Source organism: Panthera leo, chromosome C2 (assembly GCF_018350215.1).
Source record: "Panthera leo isolate Ple1 chromosome C2, P.leo_Ple1_pat1.1, whole genome shotgun sequence".
Classification (NCBI taxonomy): Eukaryota; Metazoa; Chordata; class Mammalia; order Carnivora; family Felidae; genus Panthera; species Panthera leo.
In genome coordinates this window covers 617,072-638,410 of record NC_056687.1, presented here as the reverse complement: position 1 = coordinate 638,410, position 21,339 = coordinate 617,072, and the positions used below count along the sequence as shown (strand labels likewise).

Genomic DNA, 21,339 nt, shown 5'->3' with positions numbered 1-21,339 from the left:
ACATAAAGCTAGGTTGACTAGACAGACATCTTTGGTTCATTTTAGTTTCTTCACAAAACTCTGCAGTTACGGTCTCATTGTTTTTCTGTCTATAATATTGTGGAGGAAAAGTTTGATGCCTTAATTAGTTATCTATTGCTGTGTAATAAATTACCTCCAAACTTAGGGCTTTAAAACAGTGAGCGTTTGCTATGTCATAGTTTATTTGGGTCAGGAATGCAGGAATGGCTTGGCCAGGTGATTCTAGCCCAGGGTCCCTGATGAGCTGCCGTCACAGTCAGGGAATTGGCCAGGGCTCCGCCCACATGAAGCCTTGACTGGGCTGAGGATGTGTTTCTGCAGTGGCTCGCTCACCTGGCTGTTGGCTGGAGGCCTCGGTTCTCCCTCGTGGGCTTCTGCAGAGGCCGCGTGAGTGTCTTCATGTTATGGCGGTTGGCGTCCTTCCAGTGGGTAACCCGGGAGAGGGCCGGGCACCAGCCGTGATGCCTTCTGTGAGTTCATCTTGGAAGTCACACACTGTCCACAGCTCACACAGGCCAGTGACAGCTGAGTGCGTGAGGATTTCAGAAGAGCGTGAGATCCAGGAGGCAGGAGTCATCGGCCCCCCCTGGAGGCTGCCCACCACACACCAAAATAACTCTTCCCTTTAGGTCCTTTACGTATTTTGTTGCTGCTATTGTGTTTTCTCCTGTGTAGATGACTTTTTTAATTCTTCATTTCATTTGAGAGTAAGATTTTTCACCAGAACACCTTATTATGGGCGCCTCTTTTAATTGATTGTGTGTGGGGTAGCACGTGTGTGGGTGTGTGTGATATGTGCGGTTTGTGCAGCGTGTGTGCACCCATGGAGAGCGGGGCCGAGCGGGGCACAGAACCCCCGGTCCTTCAGCAACCCCTCCCCTCCCATAGCAGACAGGACAGGATGGGACTCAAGGCTCCCCGGCTGGGGGCAGCAGGGCGAGGGCCGTAGAGGACAGAGCTGCACCCGCATCCCAGTGCTCAGCCCTGCCCAGCTCCCACCCTGCCCTGCCAAGGTCCCACAGCGACCACAGCGGCCGTCACCGGTGGTTGATGGCTCTGGACCTCTTTGCTCTGACTGATGCGGCCTGACTTCCTCCGGCTTCCAGGTTCTTCGGGAAGCCCCTCGCTTGCCCCTCACACCACCTTTCTGACCCGCGCCTCAGCCAGGGGCTGCCCCCAGCCCTCCCTGAATGAGCCTTCCCTCAGCCAGGAGCTCGCCTTCCTCCAGCCAGTCCCCTCAGTCTGGGCACATCCAGCACCCCATGCAGGAAGCTCCCCTGGATTCCCTGGCACGCCCACTGGGCTTGCTTTAGTCTGGGCAGTCGTCACCGCCTTGCTGGGTGACAGCCTCTGCCTGCAGGGTCATGGCCTCTTGACCTGACCATGACCTTTGCTGGGGAGGCAGGGCCATGTCCTGTTCACTCCTAACTTTACCAGGACCAGCCCCTCTTACCGTAAACCCAAGCGACCTTGAACCTTAAACTTGCCCCCCACCCAAATCCACCTCCGCTCAAAAGAGGTGATGCACTGAGGGGCATCACCAGGGAAACTACACCAACTGCCCCCAGGGCCCAGCCCACCAGTGCTCCCCACTGGCAGGCCAGGAGTCCCTGCTGGGGCAGCATTCTCTGTTGTGTCCGCCCTCTGCTGTGGGGCTCTGAAAGGCAGCAAGGCGTTTATGTGACCCAGGTTGTGCGAATCCCGCCAGAACCAGCCCCTTCCTCTCCCTCCTGGTCCCCAGAGGCCACCCAGCCACCCACCCGTGCCCCAGGCCCTCTCCCCATCTGTCTGGTTGCAAGGGGCAGCGAGCAGCAGGGAAGCCTCGGTCCCCACGAAGACATGACAGGACACGGTGAGCCGCACTGGGGAAGGACTCCCCGCCATCCAGCGCCACTGTCCCCTCAACAGAGCGGGACCCTGGCACTCACCGCCTGCCAGCCCCCTAGGCCTGTCTGCCTCTCATCCCCCCCACCCCATCCCAAGGCCGCTCCCCCCGGTCTGTGAGCGTGGGGTCAGCTGGATGGCTGGCATTGACTGCCAAGGCCACCCTGCCCCAGCCTGGGCCTCTCCTCCCCTCCCCTGCTACCCCTCCTCCCAGTCACCCCAACTGACCCCTCTGCCCTGCCCGCCCCCAGGCCCCCTGCACCATGCTCGTTGTCACCAACGCCTGCCACTGGCACGTCAGTTTCCGAGAACGCGCCATCTGCCTAGTGCACCCAGCCCCGCAGGGCAGACAGGAGCGTCTGAATCCACCCAGAATCAAGCCCAAAGCTCGCAGTCTCTTAGCCCACTAAATGTGTGCGGCCTGCCCCCACCTAGGGCGAGGGAAGAGGGCGTCTCCCTGAGCCCACGCGCCGGCCGCTCCCACCGCCTGGGGAGGAGGGCCCCAGGGGCCCGCAGGGGCGCAGCGGCACGAGCCGCGAGCGCTGTCTGCAGTGGCCGCTCCTCCCTGTTGCAGGACATCAGAGTGCACGGGTGCTACCAAAATGTTCCGGGGCCCCTGCTCCGCCCTCCTGTTCTGGGGGCTCCTGGGGACCCCCCGTGCCCAGCAGCAGGAGCTCATCAGCCCCGGCACCTCTGACAGAAACCACTGCCCAGGTACTGGCCGCGGGGGCCGGGGCCCGGGGTGGGCAGCAGGGGGCCGCTGTGGGGGCAGGGCCAGGAACCCGCGGGCACGGGGCCTCCCTCCACCGGGGCGGGCCGGTGACGCGTGCCCCGCCCCCCCAGAGAAGGCCGACTGCCCCATCAACGTGTACTTCGTGCTGGACACGTCGGAGAGCATCACCATGCAGTCCCCCACCGACAGCCTGCTCGACCACATGCGGCAGTTCGTGAAGCAGTTCACCAGCCAGCTGCAGGACGAGGCCTACCTGGACCAGGTGGTCCTGAGCTGGCGCTACGGCGGCCTGCACTTCTCCGACCTGGTGGAGGTGTTCAGCCCGCCCGACAGCGACCGGGCCTCCTTCACCAGGAGCCTGCAGGGCATCCAGTCCTTCCGCAGGGGCACCTTCACCGACTGCGCACTGGCCAACATGACCCAGGAGATCCGGCAGCACAAGAGCAAGGGCGCGGTCAACTTCGCGGTGGTCATCACCGACGGCCACGTCACCGGCAGCCCGTGCGGGGGCATCAAGCTGCAGGCCGAGAGGGCCCGCGAGGAGGGCATCCGGCTCTTCGCCGTGGCCCCCAGGCAGAACCTGCTGAACGAGCAGGGCCTTCGGGACATCGCCAGCATGCCCTTGGAGCTCTACCGCAACAACTACACCACCATGCAGCCCGACTCGGAGATCGACCAGGACACCATCAACCGCATCATCAAGGTCATGGTGAGCTGCTCCCTGACCCTAACCCGCGGGGCACCAGGAGGGGACGGTGGGGGCCAGGGCCCTGGGACCCACTTACCCGGGACGGTGGCGGGCCATACACTGGTCCGGGCCTCAGTTTACCCATCTGTGAGGGAAGCATCCGGAGAGGGTAAGCCCGGGCAGGGTCTCCCCCCGCCCCAGTGTGCTGTGTTCCCACCCAGATGCGATGCTGCCCCACCTGCAGCTTCAGCTAAGCAGGGTTTCTCTGTCTTTCCTGCAGAAACATGAAGCCTATGGAGAGGTGAGAGACGTTTTCCGTTCCTGCCAGCCCTGGCCCGGTGCTGCTCGCTGGGCCTCTGAGGCGCTGACCCAGGAGGCACTACCCCTGTGCCAGCCCCCTGGTGCTCCCCGGCGTCTAGGACAGACAAGCGGAGGCCAGGCAGCACGGCCCCTCTGCTCCACGTTTGGGCCTGAGACTCTTAAGTCTGCATGAAGGGCTCCTGTCCAAAACCAGGCTGTTTAAACCCGGGGGTGGGCATTAGGGTCACCACCAAGCACACACCACGAGGACCAAGGCTCAGGGTCGCCCTCCACGCTGGTGGGCTCTGTCCACCTGAGCCAGGCCAGCAGGACAGGCAGGGGGCTCGTGTGCCCTGTGGCTCGGGACCTTCAGCTCTGACACTCCCCTGTCCCTGTGCGTCCTCAGTGCCAGCTCACAGCCCGGAACGGTCGCTTCCCACTCTGCGAGGTTCCCGCAAACACGCCCCTTCCTAGAACAGCTGCTCACAAACACGGTGGTCTGACACGCAGGCATAAGTGGCTACGATCAGACATTGTTTAACCCAGCCTCGGTTTTCCCAAACGTGACCAGAGTGTGTGTGGGCTTGGGCTTCCCAGGCACCTCCCGAGTCCGCTCCTGCCTCCAGCCCGTGCTCGCCACGACCCGCCCCCCGGTGGGCCTCCCACCCGGGCCTTACTGGACGCCGCTTGCTTCTTGTTTCAGTGCTACAAGGTGAGCTGCCTGGAGATCCCCGGGCCTCCCGGCCCCAAGGGCTACCGCGGACAGAAGGTAAGACGCCTGCACGGCCCCCCGGGCCTGGCCTCTTCAGCTCCAAATTTAGGACCAACCACACCTCGAATGGCCTCAATGCTTCTGACCTTAGAAGTACCAAAATTCACTTTTTATCTACGTCCTTTTAAATGGCGTTTTGAGAAAAGTAGGAACAGTTCTGTTAGTACTGAGGTTGGTAAAGCAGCCTGCTCGAGCATGTCGGCGAAACCGGAAGCAGGCTTCTGTAGTGACGCGGTTGCTAATTCATGCAAAGCACGCACTTCCGCCGTCTGTCAAATAGGCAGGTTTCCATTTTTCTTACAACACTCACTACCAGGGTATCAGAAGTACCACTAGTTCACGTCAAAGGTTATAGATAAAGGCCGAGGAGGGAGGGAAGCCTCGGGGGGCTGAGCGCCCCCCACCCAGAGACACAGTTATGGGGAAGTTGTTACCACGTAGCCTCGGGTTTTCGCCTTTTCTAAGGGAGCTGCTTAAACCAGTAGAGATGTAGACACACGTCCACCAGGCCTCCGGCTAAACACTCCCACTGCCCTCTCTCCTGGGTGGTGGTGCCCAGGCATGGATATGGCCACAGCTCTGGCCACCGTGGTCCTCCCGGGTACGGGTGGCTGGAAGTTGCCTCAGGGACCACAGCTAGCCTCTGTGGAGCCACAGAGGAGCCCCAAAACAGGACACAGCAGTACAGAAGCCTCTGCCCTCTTGCTTCCTGCAGTCTCTTGTCCTCTTTCTGCCTTAGTTTATCCCTTTTTCCATCATCTGCTTTTAGGGTGCCAAGGGCAACATGGGTGAGCCAGGAGAGCCTGGGCAGAAAGGACGACAGGTGAGTGTCCTCCCCACCCCTTCCCCGTCGGCCGCGCTTCTCCAGGACTGGGGTTATAGCTGTGGCCTCTGTTTTTCCACAGGGAGATCCAGGCATCGAAGGCCCCATTGGATTCCCGGGACCCAAGGCAAGTTGCTGCCCGCCCTGCCCCCGTGGCCAGTGGGACGTGGGGACAAGCCTGGGTCAGGTGGAGCTGGCCACCCTCTCCACCCCCAACGCAAGAAGTGAAGCATCTCGATATTTTGGAAGTCGTCCCCGAATCGAGCACCCCGCCTGAGGCTGACACCCAGCCGCTGTTCCCCTGAGCCCGTGGGTGCAGCTCACACCCCACGGTAATGCTGCTCTTTTTTCCTTCCAACCTCAGGGTGTTCCTGGTTTCAAAGGAGAGAAGGTGAGATTCTGACACAGCCACGGCCCCAGCCCCCAGCAGCGTCTGTCAGCGAGCCTGTGGCCCGCATCAGGGCACGGGACCCGTCGTCATGCCACGAGCGGCCCTCTCGGGGGCCCTTCTGGCCTCTTTGGTCCAAGGCAGACCTGGGCCCCTGAGGCAGCGGTGTCTGTGATGCTGAAGGCGCCTAACTGACCCACCTCACTTTCCTCCTGCACAGGGTGAATTTGGAGCTGACGGGCGGAAGGTAAGCTGGCTGTGCAGGCCGGGCGGGCCGGGTGCCCCACCCTCCTGCTGCTCCCAGGTTGATGATCACACCTCTCCCTCCAGGGGGCCCCTGGCCTGGCTGGCAAGAACGGGACGGATGGACAGAAGGTAGAGTGCATCTGGGGCGCCCTCCCTGGGCTGGGCGGGAGTGCAGGTGCATATCGGTGTTTCCGACGTATGGGGGTAAGCGAGCCTCCGGGAGACCCTCAGGTTCTTACCTAGGGCCAGGCCTCTGGGCCCCACTGGCCACTGCCCACACCCTGTAGCTTGATGGGTCCCAGTGGCACCTATCCAGTGGACACGGGACAAATAACACCGACAGAGCCAGTGGACATTTGTTCCCGAGGACCCACCCTGTGCTCCAGATCTGTCCCACCTGGCAGGCTGCGCACATGCACACGTGTGGGCACAGGGAGAGGCACTCGGACCCTCTGTTCTGGCTATGACCCAGGGACTCACCATCACCCCACAGAAATGCCCCCGTGCAGTCGAGCCGCTGAAACACAGCTGTGTACCCGTGGGTGTGGAAGCCGCACAGACCGCACCTGTGCATACACCCATGATTGGTACACCTCCCTGACGCACCCTCCCCCTCCCCTCCCCTCCCCTCCCCTCCCCTCCTCTTCCCTCCTCTCCTCCAGGGCAAACTGGGGCGCATTGGGCCTCCTGGCTGCAAGGGAGACCCCGGGAGTCGGGTAAGCCCAGCTTGTGTTCCTCCTCGGGTTAAGCCCCTGGCTCTGGGTACCCGGCGGGGTGGGCAGGGTGGTGGCCAGCCCCTCGAGCTGCAGCAAGGAAGCTCGGACCCTTCCTTCAGCCCCTCTCCTGCTTGTACCTGACTCCCACCCAGGGTTCAGCTGAGGCCGTGGTCACACAGGAGGGAATAACCTCAGGGAATTCTGGGGGAGGTCAAGGGCGGCTACTTCTCAGAGTCCTGACGGAGGGTTCTGGCAGCGGAGACCCAGGCAGAGCACTCAATCCAGATAGTGGGGTGTTTGCCGCCCTCCCCCAGCCAGCCCCGAGCTGACCGGGAAACCCCGGCACCGCTTGGGGCAGGAGCCAGGACAGCCCTATCATCCTGTCTTGCAGGGCCCCGATGGATACGCAGGCGATGCCGGCAGCCCTGGGGAGCAAGGGGACCAGGGCACCAAGGTAGGCTGCCTGGCCAAGGTGGCAGGCCCTCCACGACAGACCCAGTGGCCCTCTCCCCACCTGCAGCACCAGGCCCCGGGGAGAGGCAGCCTGGCCGAGAGGGCCTGTCCCTGCAAACCGGCTGTCAGGCAGGAGGCCTGGGAGTACCCTGCCTGAGGGGTCACAGGGTGCCCATGTCCAGGGGGTGTGGGGCGCTCACACTCAAGAGGGTCACGGGGTGCCCGCCTCCAGAGGGGTCAAGGGGTGCCCATGTCCATGGGGTGTATGGTGTTCACACTGGGAGTCAGAGGTACTCACACTCGGGAGGGGATCACGGGGTACCTGTGCCCTGGGGCTGTGGGGTACTCACACTCAGGGGAGTTATGGGGTGCTCACACTCAGGAGGTTTGCGGGGTGCCCACGCCCAGGGGGTCATGGGACACCCACGCCCTGGCAGTGCTCTCACACAGGGGGCCACAGAGTGCCCTGCCCTAAACGGTAGCAGTCCATGGCCAGCTTAGGACCGTGTGTCCTGGCTCAGCTCTGCGGTGCCCCGATGGCCACAGCAACAAGCCCAATCCCCTCCCAGACTTCTCCGGGCCCCCTCTGGAAAGCTCTCAGCTCCCGCGGGTGTTCTGCGTCCACCCTCCTGGCTGTCCAGGCTGCCGGAGGAGCAGGAAGGACAGCCCTTCGCCGGGCCCATGTCTGGCGAACTAGCCCGCGCGGCCGTGCGGGGCCCACCCCTCGAGAGCAGGGTCCTGCCCTGTTGCCAGCGTCCGAGGGATGGGAAACTGATCTCTCCAAACTTTGCCAGGGAGATGCTGGCCGCCCAGGACGCAGAGGACCCCCAGGAGACAACGGGGCCAAAGGCAGCAAGGCAAGTGCCCCTGGCGGGTCCCCACTCTCCCGCTGCAGCCAGACAGCAGCCGCGCCCGCCGGCACAGAGCAGGGAGCGCAGGAAGGCCCTGTGCTCTGCGCACGCTGCCGGGTGACTGGGGCCCCCCACACCCACCCGACGGTGGCCGGGCTGTGGAGTGAGGACGCTCAGCGGGGCCCTTCCCTGCCGTGGCTCACGTGTCTCCTCTCCGCAGGGGTATCAAGGCAACAACGGGGCCCCCGGAAGTCCCGGTGTGAAAGGAGCCAAGGGCGGGCCTGGCCCCCGAGGACCCAAAGGCGAGCCTGTGAGTTCACGCTCCTCCCCCACCGACCCCTGGGGCCCAGAGGTCAGTGGCGGCCGGCCAGTGTGGGCTGTTCCCTCTGGCTCCGGCCCGCCCGCCCAGCCCCGCCTGCAGGGGCACCCCCCACACCCTGCTTGGGGCCTCTTTGCGCCCTGCATCCTCCAGCTGCTCCTCGTGTGCCCCTTGCCCCCTGGCACAACAGACCGCCTGCGGTAGCACTCAGGCAGGGCCAGACCCCTACTGGCCAGGCTCCGCTGCCTGGGAACGGGCCTGGTGTCCCCGCAGTGCCCTCCCAGGGAGACATTCCGAGGGCTGAACCTACACGCAGGCGTGCACCCTGTGGGTCCCTCACGGTGACCCCGCCCAGCTGTCCCCTCATGTCTACTGCAGGTCGAATGGGACCTGGTCCCAGCCTGACCCTCAGAGGGGACACATCCCGAGGACTGGCCTCGCCCAGAAGTGAACAGAGTGACCGTGCTGATGGCTGGTCCAAGCTGGGCCCCAGTCACATCAACTAAAACTCCTAATTGACTAGGTCTTACGAGCTGATCAGGAACTCCTCATTTCCTAAATCCTTGGGTACAACGAAACTTACCCAACAGATGACCAAGGCCCCTCCCCCAAAGTCCATGTCCAAGTGTGGAGAGCAGAGAGTGGAGGCCCCACATGGCCCTACCACCAAGGCCTCCCCTGTTCTCTGCAGGGGCGCAGAGGGGACCCAGGAGCCAAGGGCAGCCCGGGCGGTGACGGCCCCAAGGGTGAGAAGGTGAGTGTCTGAGAAGGGCAGCTGTTGGCTGAGTCTGCACCAGCGTCTCACCGTGGTGTCGACAGGGCCATGGGACAACGGACAACCAACATCCCCCCACCATGGTTCACCCGGGAAAACAAAAGTGACCCCTGGGTCCTGGCCATTGGTGGGGGCAGAGGCACCTCCTACAGGTTCTCAGAAAACAGGAGGCAGGTCATCCCCACCCACAAGCCCTGGCGAGGAGCGTGGGCAGGATAAAGCCAGTTTCATGAGTGACATGCACAGCTGTGCAGGCTTCGCACCGCTCCACCCCACAGCTTTCGACTGCAGACACACACTCCTGTAGCTAACTCAGGATGTCTTTGTCTTTGTGGTAAAATCCGAGGGCTGACCGTATCCCACAAGACCTGGGTCAAGGGCTTGAAGGAGGGGCTTCCTCCTCTGGGAAATGGGTGGTAGTCCCTATCCTGGTGCATGAACCTGCATGAGCAGGGCTGCTGTTCCAGCGAAACCTGCCATAATCTGGCATCCTCCCCTCCAGGAAGTTAAATGATCCCCTCCTCTCCCCTGCCCCTCCACATGCCCAGGCTAACTGGGCCTCTCTTCCAACAGGGAGACCCTGGCCCTGAGGGGCCCCGGGGTCTGGCTGGAGAGGTTGGCAACAAAGGAGCCAAGGTAAGTGAGGCCACTCATCCTCCCAGGGCAGGCACCCAGCTCCCCGGCTGGAGGGGGGGAACTGGGACCCCCTGTCCTTCTTCTGCCCAGGACCTCTTGGAGAGCAGGAGGAACCCTCCCCCCCACCATCCCTGCCTAATCTGCAGTGATCAACAGCGGGGTCTCTGAGGTGCCCTCATCCGATTTCTTTTCAGGGAGACCGAGGCTTGCCTGGACCCAGAGGCCCTCAGGGGGCTCTCGGAGAGCCCGGGAAGAAGGTCAGCAGCGGGACACCTGGGAGGGCCCTGCGGTTCTGGGGCCCCCACCCTGTAATGCCACTGGGTCCTCCTGTCCTCAGGACACTGTTCCCAGGCAGGACACTGTCTCCATGACCCATTCGGACAGCAGCACAGTGGGGGGACGAGAGCCACTGTGCACCTCACACGGATGCCCTGCCCTGAGGCGTCCAGCTTTATCATTTGGGAGGCAGCAAGGGGGAGACAGGGCGTGGAGTCTGGGGGCCAGGCTGCGGCACGTGGAAGAAGAGGCGGGCCGTAAAGCTCAGGGCGCCCGGTCCCCCCAGAAGGGCAGTGTTGCTGGAGCTGAGCAGTCCCCATCTGTGCTGACTCCGCTTTCTCTCTGCCCTCAGGGATCTCGGGGAGACCCCGGTGACGCTGGTCCCCGTGGAGAGTCAGGACAGCCTGGTCCCAAGGTACCCCCCACACCCTGCTGGACAGGACCAGCCTCAGCTCTAGAGTGAGGCGGCCGGGAGTGTGCCAGTCCCGGCCTCCTTGGTGTGGGGGACATGAGGGGGCCGGGCAGCCCCCGCTGTTCTCGCCCTGGGGGGTAGCACGTCCTTCCCCAGGCGGGGCCCTGCACGCATGGCTGCCCCCCACCGGGCCAGCAGCCCAGCCCCCTCCACCCTCATCCTTGGTCCCTGCCAGCCCGGTGTCTTCCTTTCCCACTGGACCCTCCCTGACCGGCCTCCCCGTCCCGCAGGGAGACCCCGGCAGGCCTGGATTCAGCTACCCAGGACCCCGAGGAACGCCTGTAAGTCCTGGCATGGGTTTGGGGGCCCGCTAGTTCCTACAAGGGCCTCCCTCCCGGGGACAAGGTGAGGGGAGTGGGCACAGGGTCACCTGGCAGGGGCAGGGCCCCCGGAATCGTCCCAGACCCGGTGCAGCTGCCGTGGCACTCACCTTCAGCCCCATGGCTTTATACAGGTTGTGACACCTGAGACCATAAGGCGTGGGGGGTGGGGGTAGGGGCTTCCAAACATCTCTGGGTCCCCGGGAAAGCCAGCCGCCCGCCCGAGGGACAGCCCTTCTGGCTCCGTGACCATGACCTGTGCTTGCTTCCCAGGGAGACAAAGGCGAGCCTGGTCCTCGCGGCCCTGAGGTACGTACCGAGGCCCGCTCTGCGCCCACCGTGGGGTGGCCTGCATGCCCCTCCCCTCCCACTCGGCCACCAACGAGCTTCCCGTGCTGAGCTCTGCATGGTGGTAACTGCCACGCGCTAGTCTCCGTCAGACGGAAAACCGCATCTCTCCTGAGATGCCATGTGAAGTGGCCCAGCAGCAAACCCGACTGCCAGGCACAGGCTCTTCCCGACAAAAGCAGGCTGCACCCCCGCAGACGCCCTGGAGGTCTTGGCTGGGGGTGGAGGCAGTGCCCAGCTCCCCACCCCTGGCTGACCAGTGTCCCGTGTCTCAGGGGAGCAGAGGTGACTTTGGTGCCAAAGGAGAGCCCGGGAGGAAGGGCGAGAAGGGTGAGCCTGTAAGTACTCAGGGCCAGGGGTGCAGGGAGGTGCCGGGGGGTGCAGGGAGTGCAGGGGGTGCAGGGGGCTGCAGGGGCTGAGAGTGCAGGGGGCTTCCGGGGCCTACAAGGGCCAGGAGTGCAGGAGGATTCAGGGGAGGTGCCGGGGGCTACGGGGGGGTGCTGGGGGTACAGAGGGGTGCAGGGGTTGAGAGTGCATGGGGGCTGCAGGGACGGGGTGCAGGGGGCTGTAGGCCTGCCAGGGTCAAGGCTGCCACCCGCCTGCCCTTCTCCCTCCTCAGGCGGATCCCGGTCCCCCTGGTGAGCCCGGCCTGCGGGGGCCAAAAGGAGCCCCAGGACCCGAGGTAGGTCAGTGGCTGGTCCCTCCAGCGCTCAGGCCACAGCCCTGGGCCAGCCCAGCCAGCGTGCACCCCAGACCTCGGGGCTGTGCCGGTGGCGGACCCGTGCGGTCGGTGCACAGCGTGTGGGGGGCTGCCCAGCCTCGGCCCAGACAGGGACCACCCCTCACTGTCATCCTTCCTCCTCCAGGGAGAGCCCGGCCCCCCTGGAGACCCCGGCCTCACGGTAAGTGTCAGGTGGGGATGGAATGGTGTTCCCCTCCCTCCTGAAATGGGAAAGCAAGGGCGGCGGGGATGAGGTCAGAGGCCGAGGTCAGCGAGCACTTGTTTTCTTGCTCCGGGGCTGACCCCCCCTGTGTCGCAGGAGTGCGACGTCATGACCTACGTGAGGGAGACATGCGGGTGCTGCGGTGAGTCTTGGTCCCCACGCGGCGGAGGAGCTGGGCTACTCGTGTCCCTGGGGGGCCCTCGTCCAGGGGTCAGGGTCCTCTGTCCGGGTCGCGCCCTCCCCCTCAGGGTCACCGTGTCCCCCTGCGCGCCTGGCCGTGCACCGTGGGCGTGTCTCCCAGGGCCTGGGGTCAGTGCACACAGCCACCTGCCTCTCCCACTGACCCTGCCCCCGACCCCCAGACTGCGAGAAGCGGTGTGGGGCCCTGGACGTGGTGTTCGTCATCGACAGCTCCGAGAGCATCGGCTACACCAACTTCACCCTGGAAAAGAACTTTGTCATCAACGTGGTCAACAGGCTGGGGGCCATTGCCAAGGACCCCAAGTCAGAGACCGGTCAGCTGCGCCCGCGGTTGGGGCGGGTGGGGAGTCAGGAGGTCCCACTCACGGGCAGGGAGGCCAGGCAGGCCGGAAGCCCTGAGGTCCCGTCACGAGAGTCGGTGGACAGACAGAAATTCAAGGGAGGGGGTCTCAGCTCTGCCCAGGGTCCCCAAGTTTCCGCTTGAGGGTGGCGAGCCATGCAAGGCGGTGACACCTTCATGCCTGTGTCTGGCCGCCGCAGGAACCCGCGTGGGCGTGGTGCAGTACAGCCACAAGGGCACCTTCGAAGCCATCCAGCTGGATGACGAGCGCATCGACTCCCTGTCCAGCTTCAAGGAGGCCGTCAAGAACCTGGAGTGGATCGCCGGGGGCACCTGGACGCCCTCGGCCCTCAAGTTCGCCTACAACAAGCTCATCAAGGAGAGCCGGCGCCAGAAGACCCGCGTGTTCGCGGTGGTCATCACGGACGGCCGCCACGACCCCCGGGACGACGACCTCAACCTGCGGGCGCTGTGCAACCATGACGTCACGGTGACAGCCATCGGCATCGGTGACATGTTCCACGAGAGGCACGAGAGCGAGAACCTGTACTCCATCGCCTGTGACAAGCCGGAGCAGGTGCGAAACATGACCCTCTTCTCTGAACTGGTTGCCGAGAAGTTCATCGATGACATGGCAGATGTCCTGTGCCCGGGTGAGCAGCGGCCAGACCACACGCTTCCCTGGGCCTGTCCGTCTGGTGGGGAGGAGGACCCGCGGCAGGGGGGAGGGGGCTGGGGCGTCCACGGGCGGTGGGGGAGCCCAGCCCCCGCCGGCCCCAGCAGAGACTGACCGGGACCCTCGGCCCCTTTCCTTGCTCCCAGACCCTCAGATCGTGTGCCCGGACCTTCCCTGCCAAACAGGTAACTCGGGGCGCCGCCAAGCCCCCTGCCCTAGACTAGCAAGCAACCGGGTGCTGGGCAGGAGGGGCCGCTGCGGGACCCCTCCCTGGCAAAACACCTGCAGGTTGGCGTCTCAGCCCACGCCGGTGGTTTCGAGGCCCCAGGACCCCGGCACGTCTGAGGAGGGGCTGGGGTGGGGGTTGACATCTGGAGCCCTTCGGTCATCACCCCACCCCTCCCCACCCCCATTTAGCACATGTTAGGGAGGTGCTCTGTCCCGGCCTGCGCTTGGCTGGCAGCCTACTGGTCTCCAGCGCAGACTCACAGCCTCGTCACCTTGTGGTCCCCACCCTCCGGGAGGAGCAGACAACCCAGGGCCATCTCAGCTCCCACAGGCGGAAGCCCTGGATCCGGTCCACAAAGTGGCTGATTCACCTCCGGGAGGTGAACGCACGAAGCGCCACACGGCGCCGGCCCGTCCGCTTGCCTCCGCCCCAACAGCCCTGAGCCACTGCCTCTGGAAGCAGGCGCCCGCTTGTGTTCGGGCCTGTGCCCTCGCCTGATACGGTCGCGCTGCATTTGAGGTTGAAGTGCTGGGTGCACAGAGAGGCTGTCCCTGGGGTCCCGTGGGGCCAGGGAAGGGGCAGGACGGCATCGTCCGCGCTCCCCTGGCATCTAGATGCTACCTCCGAGGCTCAGCTGTGCAGTGACTGAGGCCAGGGGGCCCACGGAGGCGCCCTGGGTGTGGCGGAGACCTCCCCACCAGCCTGGGTTCTGGAACCAGCCCTGCACCTTCTGGCCGGGCCGCGGGCACCGGGCCCGTATCCTCCCATGACCCGGCCCGGAGAGGTGGGGGCCACCGTGGGGGCACATGAGGCCATGCTGCCGGGTCCAGCAGAGGACACAGCTAGGAAACGCGTGGCCTGCACCCACGTCCACGGCTGCCGTGCAAAGTCAGCATTTCTGGGCTTGCGTGTATACCCCTCAGGGGGCAGGACTGAAGGCGCAAAGGCAATCTGAGGGAAGGAACTGTCTTGGGTTGGGGGCAGGAGTCCCCACACTTCCCCTCACAGAGAACATCCCAGAAAGTGGCCATCACGGTTGTACCTCTGGCCACACCACGGCTATGTGAGTTCTGGGATCACTCTGGACGCCACCTGGGCCTGGGGTCCCCAGAGTCAGCTGGCGATGGCTGGAGGCAGTACCCACAGCTGTCTGAGACCTGAGGCCACACGGAGCTGCCGACCGTCCCCCCCCCCCCACTGTGTCCCTGCCCTGCCCGTCCTGGGGTGGGGCCCCCCATCAGGCTGGCCCCTTGAAGGCCAGAACCCAGAGCCTCACCCCTGGTGCCAGGGGCCAACACTCTCGCCGTGCCCCAGCCGTGGCAGGGAAGCTTCGAGTTTTTCAGCACTGAGTACGAAGTTAGCTGAGGTTCTTTGTAGAGGTTCTTTGTCAAGCTGAGAAGGTCCCTCTGTTCCTTGTCACCGAGGATTCCATCATGAACCAGTGCGAAGGCTTTGTCATGTGCTTTTTCTTTATGTTTGGATAGGATCGTGTGACTTAGCTTCTTTAGCATGTTAATGTGATGGAGGGCATGGATTTTCAGATGGTGAGCCAAACTTGCAGACCTGGGATAAATCCCATCTGGTTGTGGTGTACAAATTGTTTTATATATTGTGGCATTTGGTTTGCTAACAATTCGTTGGGGACTTTTGCATCTGTGTTCATGAGCGGTATCAGGCTGCGGTTTCCTTTCTTGTGAGGTCTCTGGTTTTGCTGTTAGAGTAACACTGGCCACTGGGATGCTGACCTTGCTTCCCCTGAGCCTCCAAGACCCTGCAGTAAAAGGGGGTGGTCCCCCTGGGAGGCCCTTCTCCATCTTCTCCTACCTTTTCTGCTAAAGTCATAAATAAGCTCATCCTTTAAAGCGACCAAAACTTCCAAGCATACTAGACACGGTGACCAGAGAGGAAGAAAGCAGATGTAACTATAGGATAAGATCTTGGGAACCATCCCCTGGCGCCCTGAGGGCTGGGTGTGCCTCTGGGCATTTCCAGGCCGCAAACAGGATGTTAGGTGGATGCTGTTGGCTGTGGCTTGACCCTGACCTTCTGGGCCAAATGGCTCCATCCACCCAGAGGCCTAGCCACCCCTAGGCCAGGGAGCAGCTTGCTTGGTTGGGTCGGAACCACGAGAGCTTCAAAGAGAAACAGAGCTGGACCCCAGCTGAGGTGCAGACTGAGCTTGGTCTGGGCGGCTGCTGCAGGGGCGGGAGCCCCAGGGCGACCTGAGCCCAACTCGCCTGGGACAGAGGCGGGAGACTCTCTAGGGCTGGGCGTGCAGGGGTTCAGGCACGGGGGGCAGTGCGTGTGTCGGGGGTGTGGGCTCCACGGGACCGGGCCGCCTGGGTTTGCTACCTGGCACCTACCCAGAGGACACAGAAACTCCTGCAACATTAGGACAGGAGGCCGTGGTGCATGCACCTGGAGAAGGGCATCCACAAGATTAGGCCCTGACGCCGCGAGTGTCCGTGTCGGAGCCCCCGGGTCCGTGAGGGGACAGTTCCGGGCAGTGGAAGATGGCGCCTCAACACAGGAAGGAGGATTTATCACAGCAAGGTTTCTGGTAGCTCTTCTGAGAGGGGGTCCGGGGCGCCCCTGCCGATCGCCAGGTGGGGGCTGGAACCAACTAAACTCTCCCGGCCGCACTGGCTTTTCTCGGTCAGGTGTTGTAAGTGGGGCTGGGGTCCTCCGGGGGCACAGCCTCAAGCCGCTAGAAGCCAACCCGAGACTGGTCAAGCCTCAGTGCCACCTTGTGTACAAGAGTCTTGCAGGTCTCCAGGTCCGTAGCGACCCCGAAGGTGCTTCTGCTCCCCGTCCCCCCGGCAATGCGCTTTGCTGCTGGCCCCCAAGTCCCCTGTGAGCTCTGGCACCCGTGCTGACAGTGGGGGAGCTGCAGCCTCCCGCCTCCTCATCCCACCCCCTTGCCTTCTCTGGATGCCCCTGCAGATGGACCGCGGCCTGGCGGCGAGCCCCCGGTCACCTTCCTCCGCACGGAAGAGGGCCCCGATGCCTCCTTCCCCAGGACCATCCCCCTGATCCAACAGTTGCTAAACGCCACGGAGTTCACGCAGGACCCGGCCGCCTACTCCAGGCTGGTGGCCGTGCTGGTCTACACCGCAGAGCGAGCCAAGTTCGCCACGGGCAACGAGCGGCAGGACTGGATGGAACTGTTCATTGACACGTTTAAGCTGGTGCACAGGGACATTGTGGGGGACCCTGAGACCGCACTGGCCCTCTGCTGAAGCCGCAGGGGCTGCCCACATGCAGGGCTGGCCAGAGCTGCCCGGCCCAGCTGCGTTAGCTCCCGGTGGCTGCCACCACATGCTAAGGGGCTTAAAACAACAGAAATCTATTCTCGCTCAGCCTGGAGGCCGAAAATCCAAGACCCTGCTGTGGCAGAGCCACGCTCCCTCCGGGGGTTCCAGGGAAGATCCTTCCTGCCCCCTCCAGCTCCTGTCTGCCTCCGTTGTCACAGAGCCTGTCCCTTTTGTAGCCTGACTGCCCCGTCTCCCTCTTATAAGGAGCTTGTGGTGGCACTTAGGGCCCACTGGAGAATCCAGAATAGTTTCAAGGTCATAATTTAATTCCATCTGCGGTGGTTTTTTGGTTTTGTTTTTTGTTTTTTGTTTTTGTTTTGGGCCATATAAGGTCATGTTCACAGGCTCCAGGATTAGGATGTGGACATCTTTGGGGGAGCCATTATTTAGCCAAAAATTGAGAGAAAGGAGCAGAGCCTCGTAAATAAGCCCAGAACCCCTAGCTTCCCCTCCAGCTTCTGCCTGTGGTCACCCCTTGTGCATTTTTGTCAACCTCCCTGGTTGATGCCTTGGGGAAAACTCCCCTCCCCCCACGTGTGTCTCTGCTGGGAGTGACTTGGGAGCGCGGGGGACCTAGACTACTTGCTAGACGTTTTCAGCAAGTCCTGGCTGTGTGGATTTAAAGCAGAAGCTGCTTTTCATCCGCACTGCCCCCAAAATAAGCTATGTCATTAATAGAAGCTCCTTTAAAAAGAATCCTGCAATCGTTGCTCCACCTGCTGGTGGCCTGGCATCCACACTGCGTGGTGACGCACCCAGGGGAGCATCCTTCAGATGTTGTGATCACATCTTAAACGTTCTATAAAAGCTGAAAAAGAATGTGAACACGTTGCTGTGCAAGTGATGTGCTGGGGCGACATGCCACTGGCTGGGGGCTGGACTGAAGCAGCCCCCTGTGCAGGCGGGCGCCCGGTGCCCGCAGAGCCGCCCCAAACCTGGGTCCTGGGCTGAGGCCCTGGTCGTTGGTGCCAGGAGTCAGAACCTCCTTGATGGGATCCCCACGCTCCTGGCCCCAGGGGTCAGCAAACCTGGACCCACGTCCCAGAGGGGGGCCCGTAGGGCTCAGGAGCTGAATGCAAGCAGGACCGGCCACCCAGCCCCGACTGTGGCTCTGGTTGAAGTCTCCAGCAAGGCCGCAGCAGGGGGGCCTGGCCGCATGTCTGTGGAGGGAGGGCCACATGTATACGAGGAGTGGGTTTTCAGGCTGTGCTGTGGCGTCCGCATCCCGCAGAGGCGTGGCCTCGCCCCCACACTGTCTGGCGTGTCCAGGGCTGGTGACCACCCAGACACCAGCAGGGCCCTCCTCAGGTAACAGAGTCACCCAGGCTGCTGCAGGGGTCTGGGTGCACCTGTGCCTACTGCCTACCAGACTGGTGTCCAGTCAGAGAGGACACCGGCTCCCCTTGCCTGTGCCCCCAAAACTGGGAGAAGTGTGGCCCAGCCAGCATTGGCAGCTTTGGGGCAACAGGGACTGAGGGGGTTACGGCCAGAGATGCGTCCCTGCAACCTGGAGGTCTTCGGGGCTGGAAGTCTTTATGAGATCTTTTTACGTGATTACAAATTCGAAAACAGCCTCCCTGACCCTCTCTCCCACCCGTACTGTGGGCTGTGGCCATTTCAGGGGTCCCCTTCCTGCCCAGGAAGGCCTGGAGAGACAGTGCTTGGAGGGTAGAAATAAGCCTCTCGGCCCTCACATTGGGGGACATTTCCTGGTGAGAGCAAAACCAGCAAAGATGGTGACAGGTTCCGAGGACATGGGGCAGGAGCCCCCATCCTCGCCTGGGGTCACTATGGTAGGGGTTCCCGATGATGGGTGACTTTGGACGCCACCCCACAACCCTAGTGGCTCTTAGGGCTCCAGTGGGGGACGGTGTACATAGATGGGCACAGGGCACACCCAGGCGGGGCGCCAGGCTGCACCAGGGCCTGCGGCGGCCAGGACAGGTAGCCGGGTCGCCCGCCCACCACCCCGTTTTGCCCCCAGAGCTGTACGTGGCCCAGTGCACGCAGCGGCCTGTGGACATCGTCTTCCTGCTGGACGGCTCCGAGCGGCTGGGCGAGCAGAACTTCCACAAGGCGCGGCACTTCGTGGAGGAGGTGTCCCGGCGGCTGACGCTGGCGCGCAGGGACGACGACCCGCTCAACGCGCGCGTGGCCCTGCTGCAGTTCGGGGGCCCGGGCGAGCAGCAGGTGGCCTTCCCGCTCACGTCCAACCTGACGGTCATCCACGAGGCGCTGGAGGGCGCGCGCTACCTCAACTCCTTCTCGCACGTGGGCGCGGGCATAGTGCACGCCATCAACCACGTGGTGCGCGGTGCGCGCCCGGGCGCGCGCCGGCACGCCGAGCTGGCCTTCGTGTTCCTCACCGACGGCGTCACGGGCAACGACAGCCTGGAGGAGGCGGTGCACTCCATGCGCAAGCAGAACGTGGTGCCCACCGTGGTGGCCGTGGGCGGCGACGTGGACGCGGACGTGCTGTCCAAGATCAGCCTGGGCGACGCGGCCGCTGTCTTCCGCGAGAAGGACTACGACAGCCTGGCACAGCCCGGCTTCTTCGACAGGTTCATCCGCTGGATCTGCTAGCGGCCCCCAGCCCCCGCCCCGACGTCCCCCCTGCCCTGCGCCCCCGGCCCCGGCTTCCAGCCGGCATCTCGAACTCCCAGCCCCCAAGGCCACACTGCCCCTGCCCCGCCCTGCCCCGCCCTGCCCTGCGCCCTCAGCCTGGCACCCCCAGCTCCCCGGCCCGCGGGCGCCGTTCTCCCATCCGTGGTGCTACTCAGACCCCACCCAGAGGCCCCGCATGCTGGGGACTCGATCTCTCCAGGTGTGGGTGTGAGGTCAGGAAAGGAGGACCCCCACCCACGCCCAGCTCCTCCAGAGGGTCCCACAGCCCTACACCCCTCCTGCCCACGCCCCGCTCTCCATGCCCTCTCTGGACCCTAGAGGCTTCCCGGGGTGCACCCTGGTGGCCAGTGCTCCAGATCCTCCTCGGACAGGCCCCTCGCTGCCCGCCCCCCACCCAGCCTCAGCCCTGGGCTCCTCAGCCCCTCCGGTATGCTCCAGAGGGTCTCTGTGGGCCCCACCAACTCCACTGGGCTTGCTCCAAAGTGTCCGCCTGGCCTTTGGAGGTCACCTGTCCCAGACTGAGCTGTGACAGCATCCCTGCACATTCCTGTATGCACTCACCCCCATACAATAAAGGCTTTGAACTGCCTCCTGCTCTCCACCTCCTTATGTGTGTGCCCACCAAGGACCCTAGCAGTGGCCACGGAGACATTCAGACCGTTCACATGCCACCAGGACTGATCATGGTGCCCCGGCTGGCCTCCTGGGGGCAGGTGCTGTCTCTGGGCACTGACTGTCCACACCACCCCAATGTATAGACTGGACAGTTTCAACCATGGATTCCATGGAATCCACACCTGTCTTGCCGGCATTGAGCTGAAAAGAATGCTACTTGCTCAGAGAAGTCCCTCTCTATCCCCAAACCAAGCCAAAGTGCTTTAAAAATGTTTGTTGTAGGGCATCTGGGTGGCTCGGTCAGTTAAGCGTCTGACTCTTGATCTCACTGTTTGAGTTCAAGCCCCAAGTCATGAGCACAGAGCTGTGGGCACAGGGCCTGCTTGAGGTTCTCTCTCCCTCTCTCTCTGCCCCTCCCCTGCTCCCTCTCTCTGTCTCTGTCTCTCAAAAAAAAAAAAAAAAAAGTTTGTCGGTTTGCATGAGGCCATTTGGGTAGAGAGATTCTAAGTGACATTTTGTTCAGACTCCCTGGTCTTTTAAACTCACCATCCGGGAAGTGCTGCCTGGAGGACCACACCAAGCCACCGGCTCCCGCAGGTACACCCTCTAACCTTCCTGTTTGTTGTTTGCTCGGGCTGCCTCAACAAGACACCACTAACTGGGTGGCTTAAACAACAGAAATTGATTGTCCCCCAACGTGGAGGCCAGAAGTCTGAAACCAAAGCACACGGCACAGTGGTCACAGAACCCACCCAGGACGGTGAGAGGTGCCAACCACGAGGCATCACCAGCATCCAACGCCCAAAAGTGGGGGTCCTAGCTCCCTGTGGGAGCTCAGTGGACTCCCCAGGCCTCAAAAATGTGCATCAGTTGGAGCGCCTGGGTGGCTCAGTCAGTTAAGCGTCCGACTTCTGCTCAGGTCATGATCTCACCATTTGTGGGTTTGAGCCCTGTATTGGGCTCTGTGCTGACAGCTCAGAGCCCGGAGCCTGCTTTGGATTCTGGGTCTTTCTCTCTGCCCTTCCCTGCTCACACTCTGTTTTCTCTCTCTCAAAAATAAATAAACATTTAAAAAAAAAATTTTAATGTGCCCAAGGCCGTTGGTCCCCTTACCCAGAAACAACACGTGTACTCTGTGACCTCTGCAACAATGTGTTTGAAGTGGTCTCTCATCCTGAGTGAATGTCCTATGAATTCTGCTCTGGAGGAAGGGCAGACCTGGACTAGAATGATCTAGACCCTCACAATCTCGATGAGGGGCCCACACCAGCAACACTCCTCCTGACTCTCAAAGCAACACATGCCCTCTAATATCCCCACATTCACGTCTCCTCGCCAAGGTTCCCTCAGCAGCATGCCCTAACAAACATCCCT

General features: G+C 62.8%; 1 protein-coding gene across 2 annotated transcripts in view; it reads left to right on the top strand.

Annotated features, from left to right (window-relative positions):
- COL6A2 (collagen type VI alpha 2 chain) overlaps positions 1-19,938 on the top strand; it is a 32,695-nt gene extending 12,757 nt beyond the window's left edge. Inside the window, exons 2-28 of one of the 2 annotated variants that reach the window (XM_042955361.1) lie at positions 2,480-2,619; positions 2,749-3,347; positions 3,607-3,627; positions 4,330-4,395; positions 5,168-5,221; positions 5,304-5,348; positions 5,586-5,612; positions 5,830-5,856; positions 5,940-5,984; positions 6,518-6,571; positions 6,963-7,025; positions 7,819-7,881; positions 8,096-8,185; positions 8,886-8,948; positions 9,543-9,605; positions 9,800-9,862; positions 10,234-10,296; positions 10,584-10,634; positions 10,947-10,982; positions 11,297-11,359; positions 11,641-11,703; positions 11,888-11,923; positions 12,062-12,107; positions 12,328-12,480; positions 12,707-13,159; positions 13,329-13,367; positions 18,710-19,938. In XM_042955361.1, coding sequence (XP_042811295.1) covers positions 2,508-2,619; positions 2,749-3,347; positions 3,607-3,627; positions 4,330-4,395; positions 5,168-5,221; positions 5,304-5,348; positions 5,586-5,612; positions 5,830-5,856; positions 5,940-5,984; positions 6,518-6,571; positions 6,963-7,025; positions 7,819-7,881; positions 8,096-8,185; positions 8,886-8,948; positions 9,543-9,605; positions 9,800-9,862; positions 10,234-10,296; positions 10,584-10,634; positions 10,947-10,982; positions 11,297-11,359; positions 11,641-11,703; positions 11,888-11,923; positions 12,062-12,107; positions 12,328-12,480; positions 12,707-13,159; positions 13,329-13,367; positions 18,710-19,308 — 3,057 coding nt within the window. In that variant the 5' untranslated portion in view covers positions 2,480-2,507 and the 3' untranslated portion in view covers positions 19,309-19,938. Of the gene's footprint in view, positions 1-2,479; positions 2,620-2,748; positions 3,348-3,606; positions 3,628-4,329; positions 4,396-5,167; positions 5,222-5,303; positions 5,349-5,585; positions 5,613-5,829; positions 5,857-5,939; positions 5,985-6,517; positions 6,572-6,962; positions 7,026-7,818; positions 7,882-8,095; positions 8,186-8,885; positions 8,949-9,542; positions 9,606-9,799; positions 9,863-10,233; positions 10,297-10,583; positions 10,635-10,946; positions 10,983-11,296; positions 11,360-11,640; positions 11,704-11,887; positions 11,924-12,061; positions 12,108-12,327; positions 12,481-12,706; positions 13,160-13,328; positions 13,368-16,354; positions 17,246-18,709 lie in introns of those variants that run through there. The other variant, XM_042955360.1, reaches the window with a different exon arrangement.
- The last annotated feature ends 1,401 nt before the right edge of the window (positions 19,939-21,339 follow it).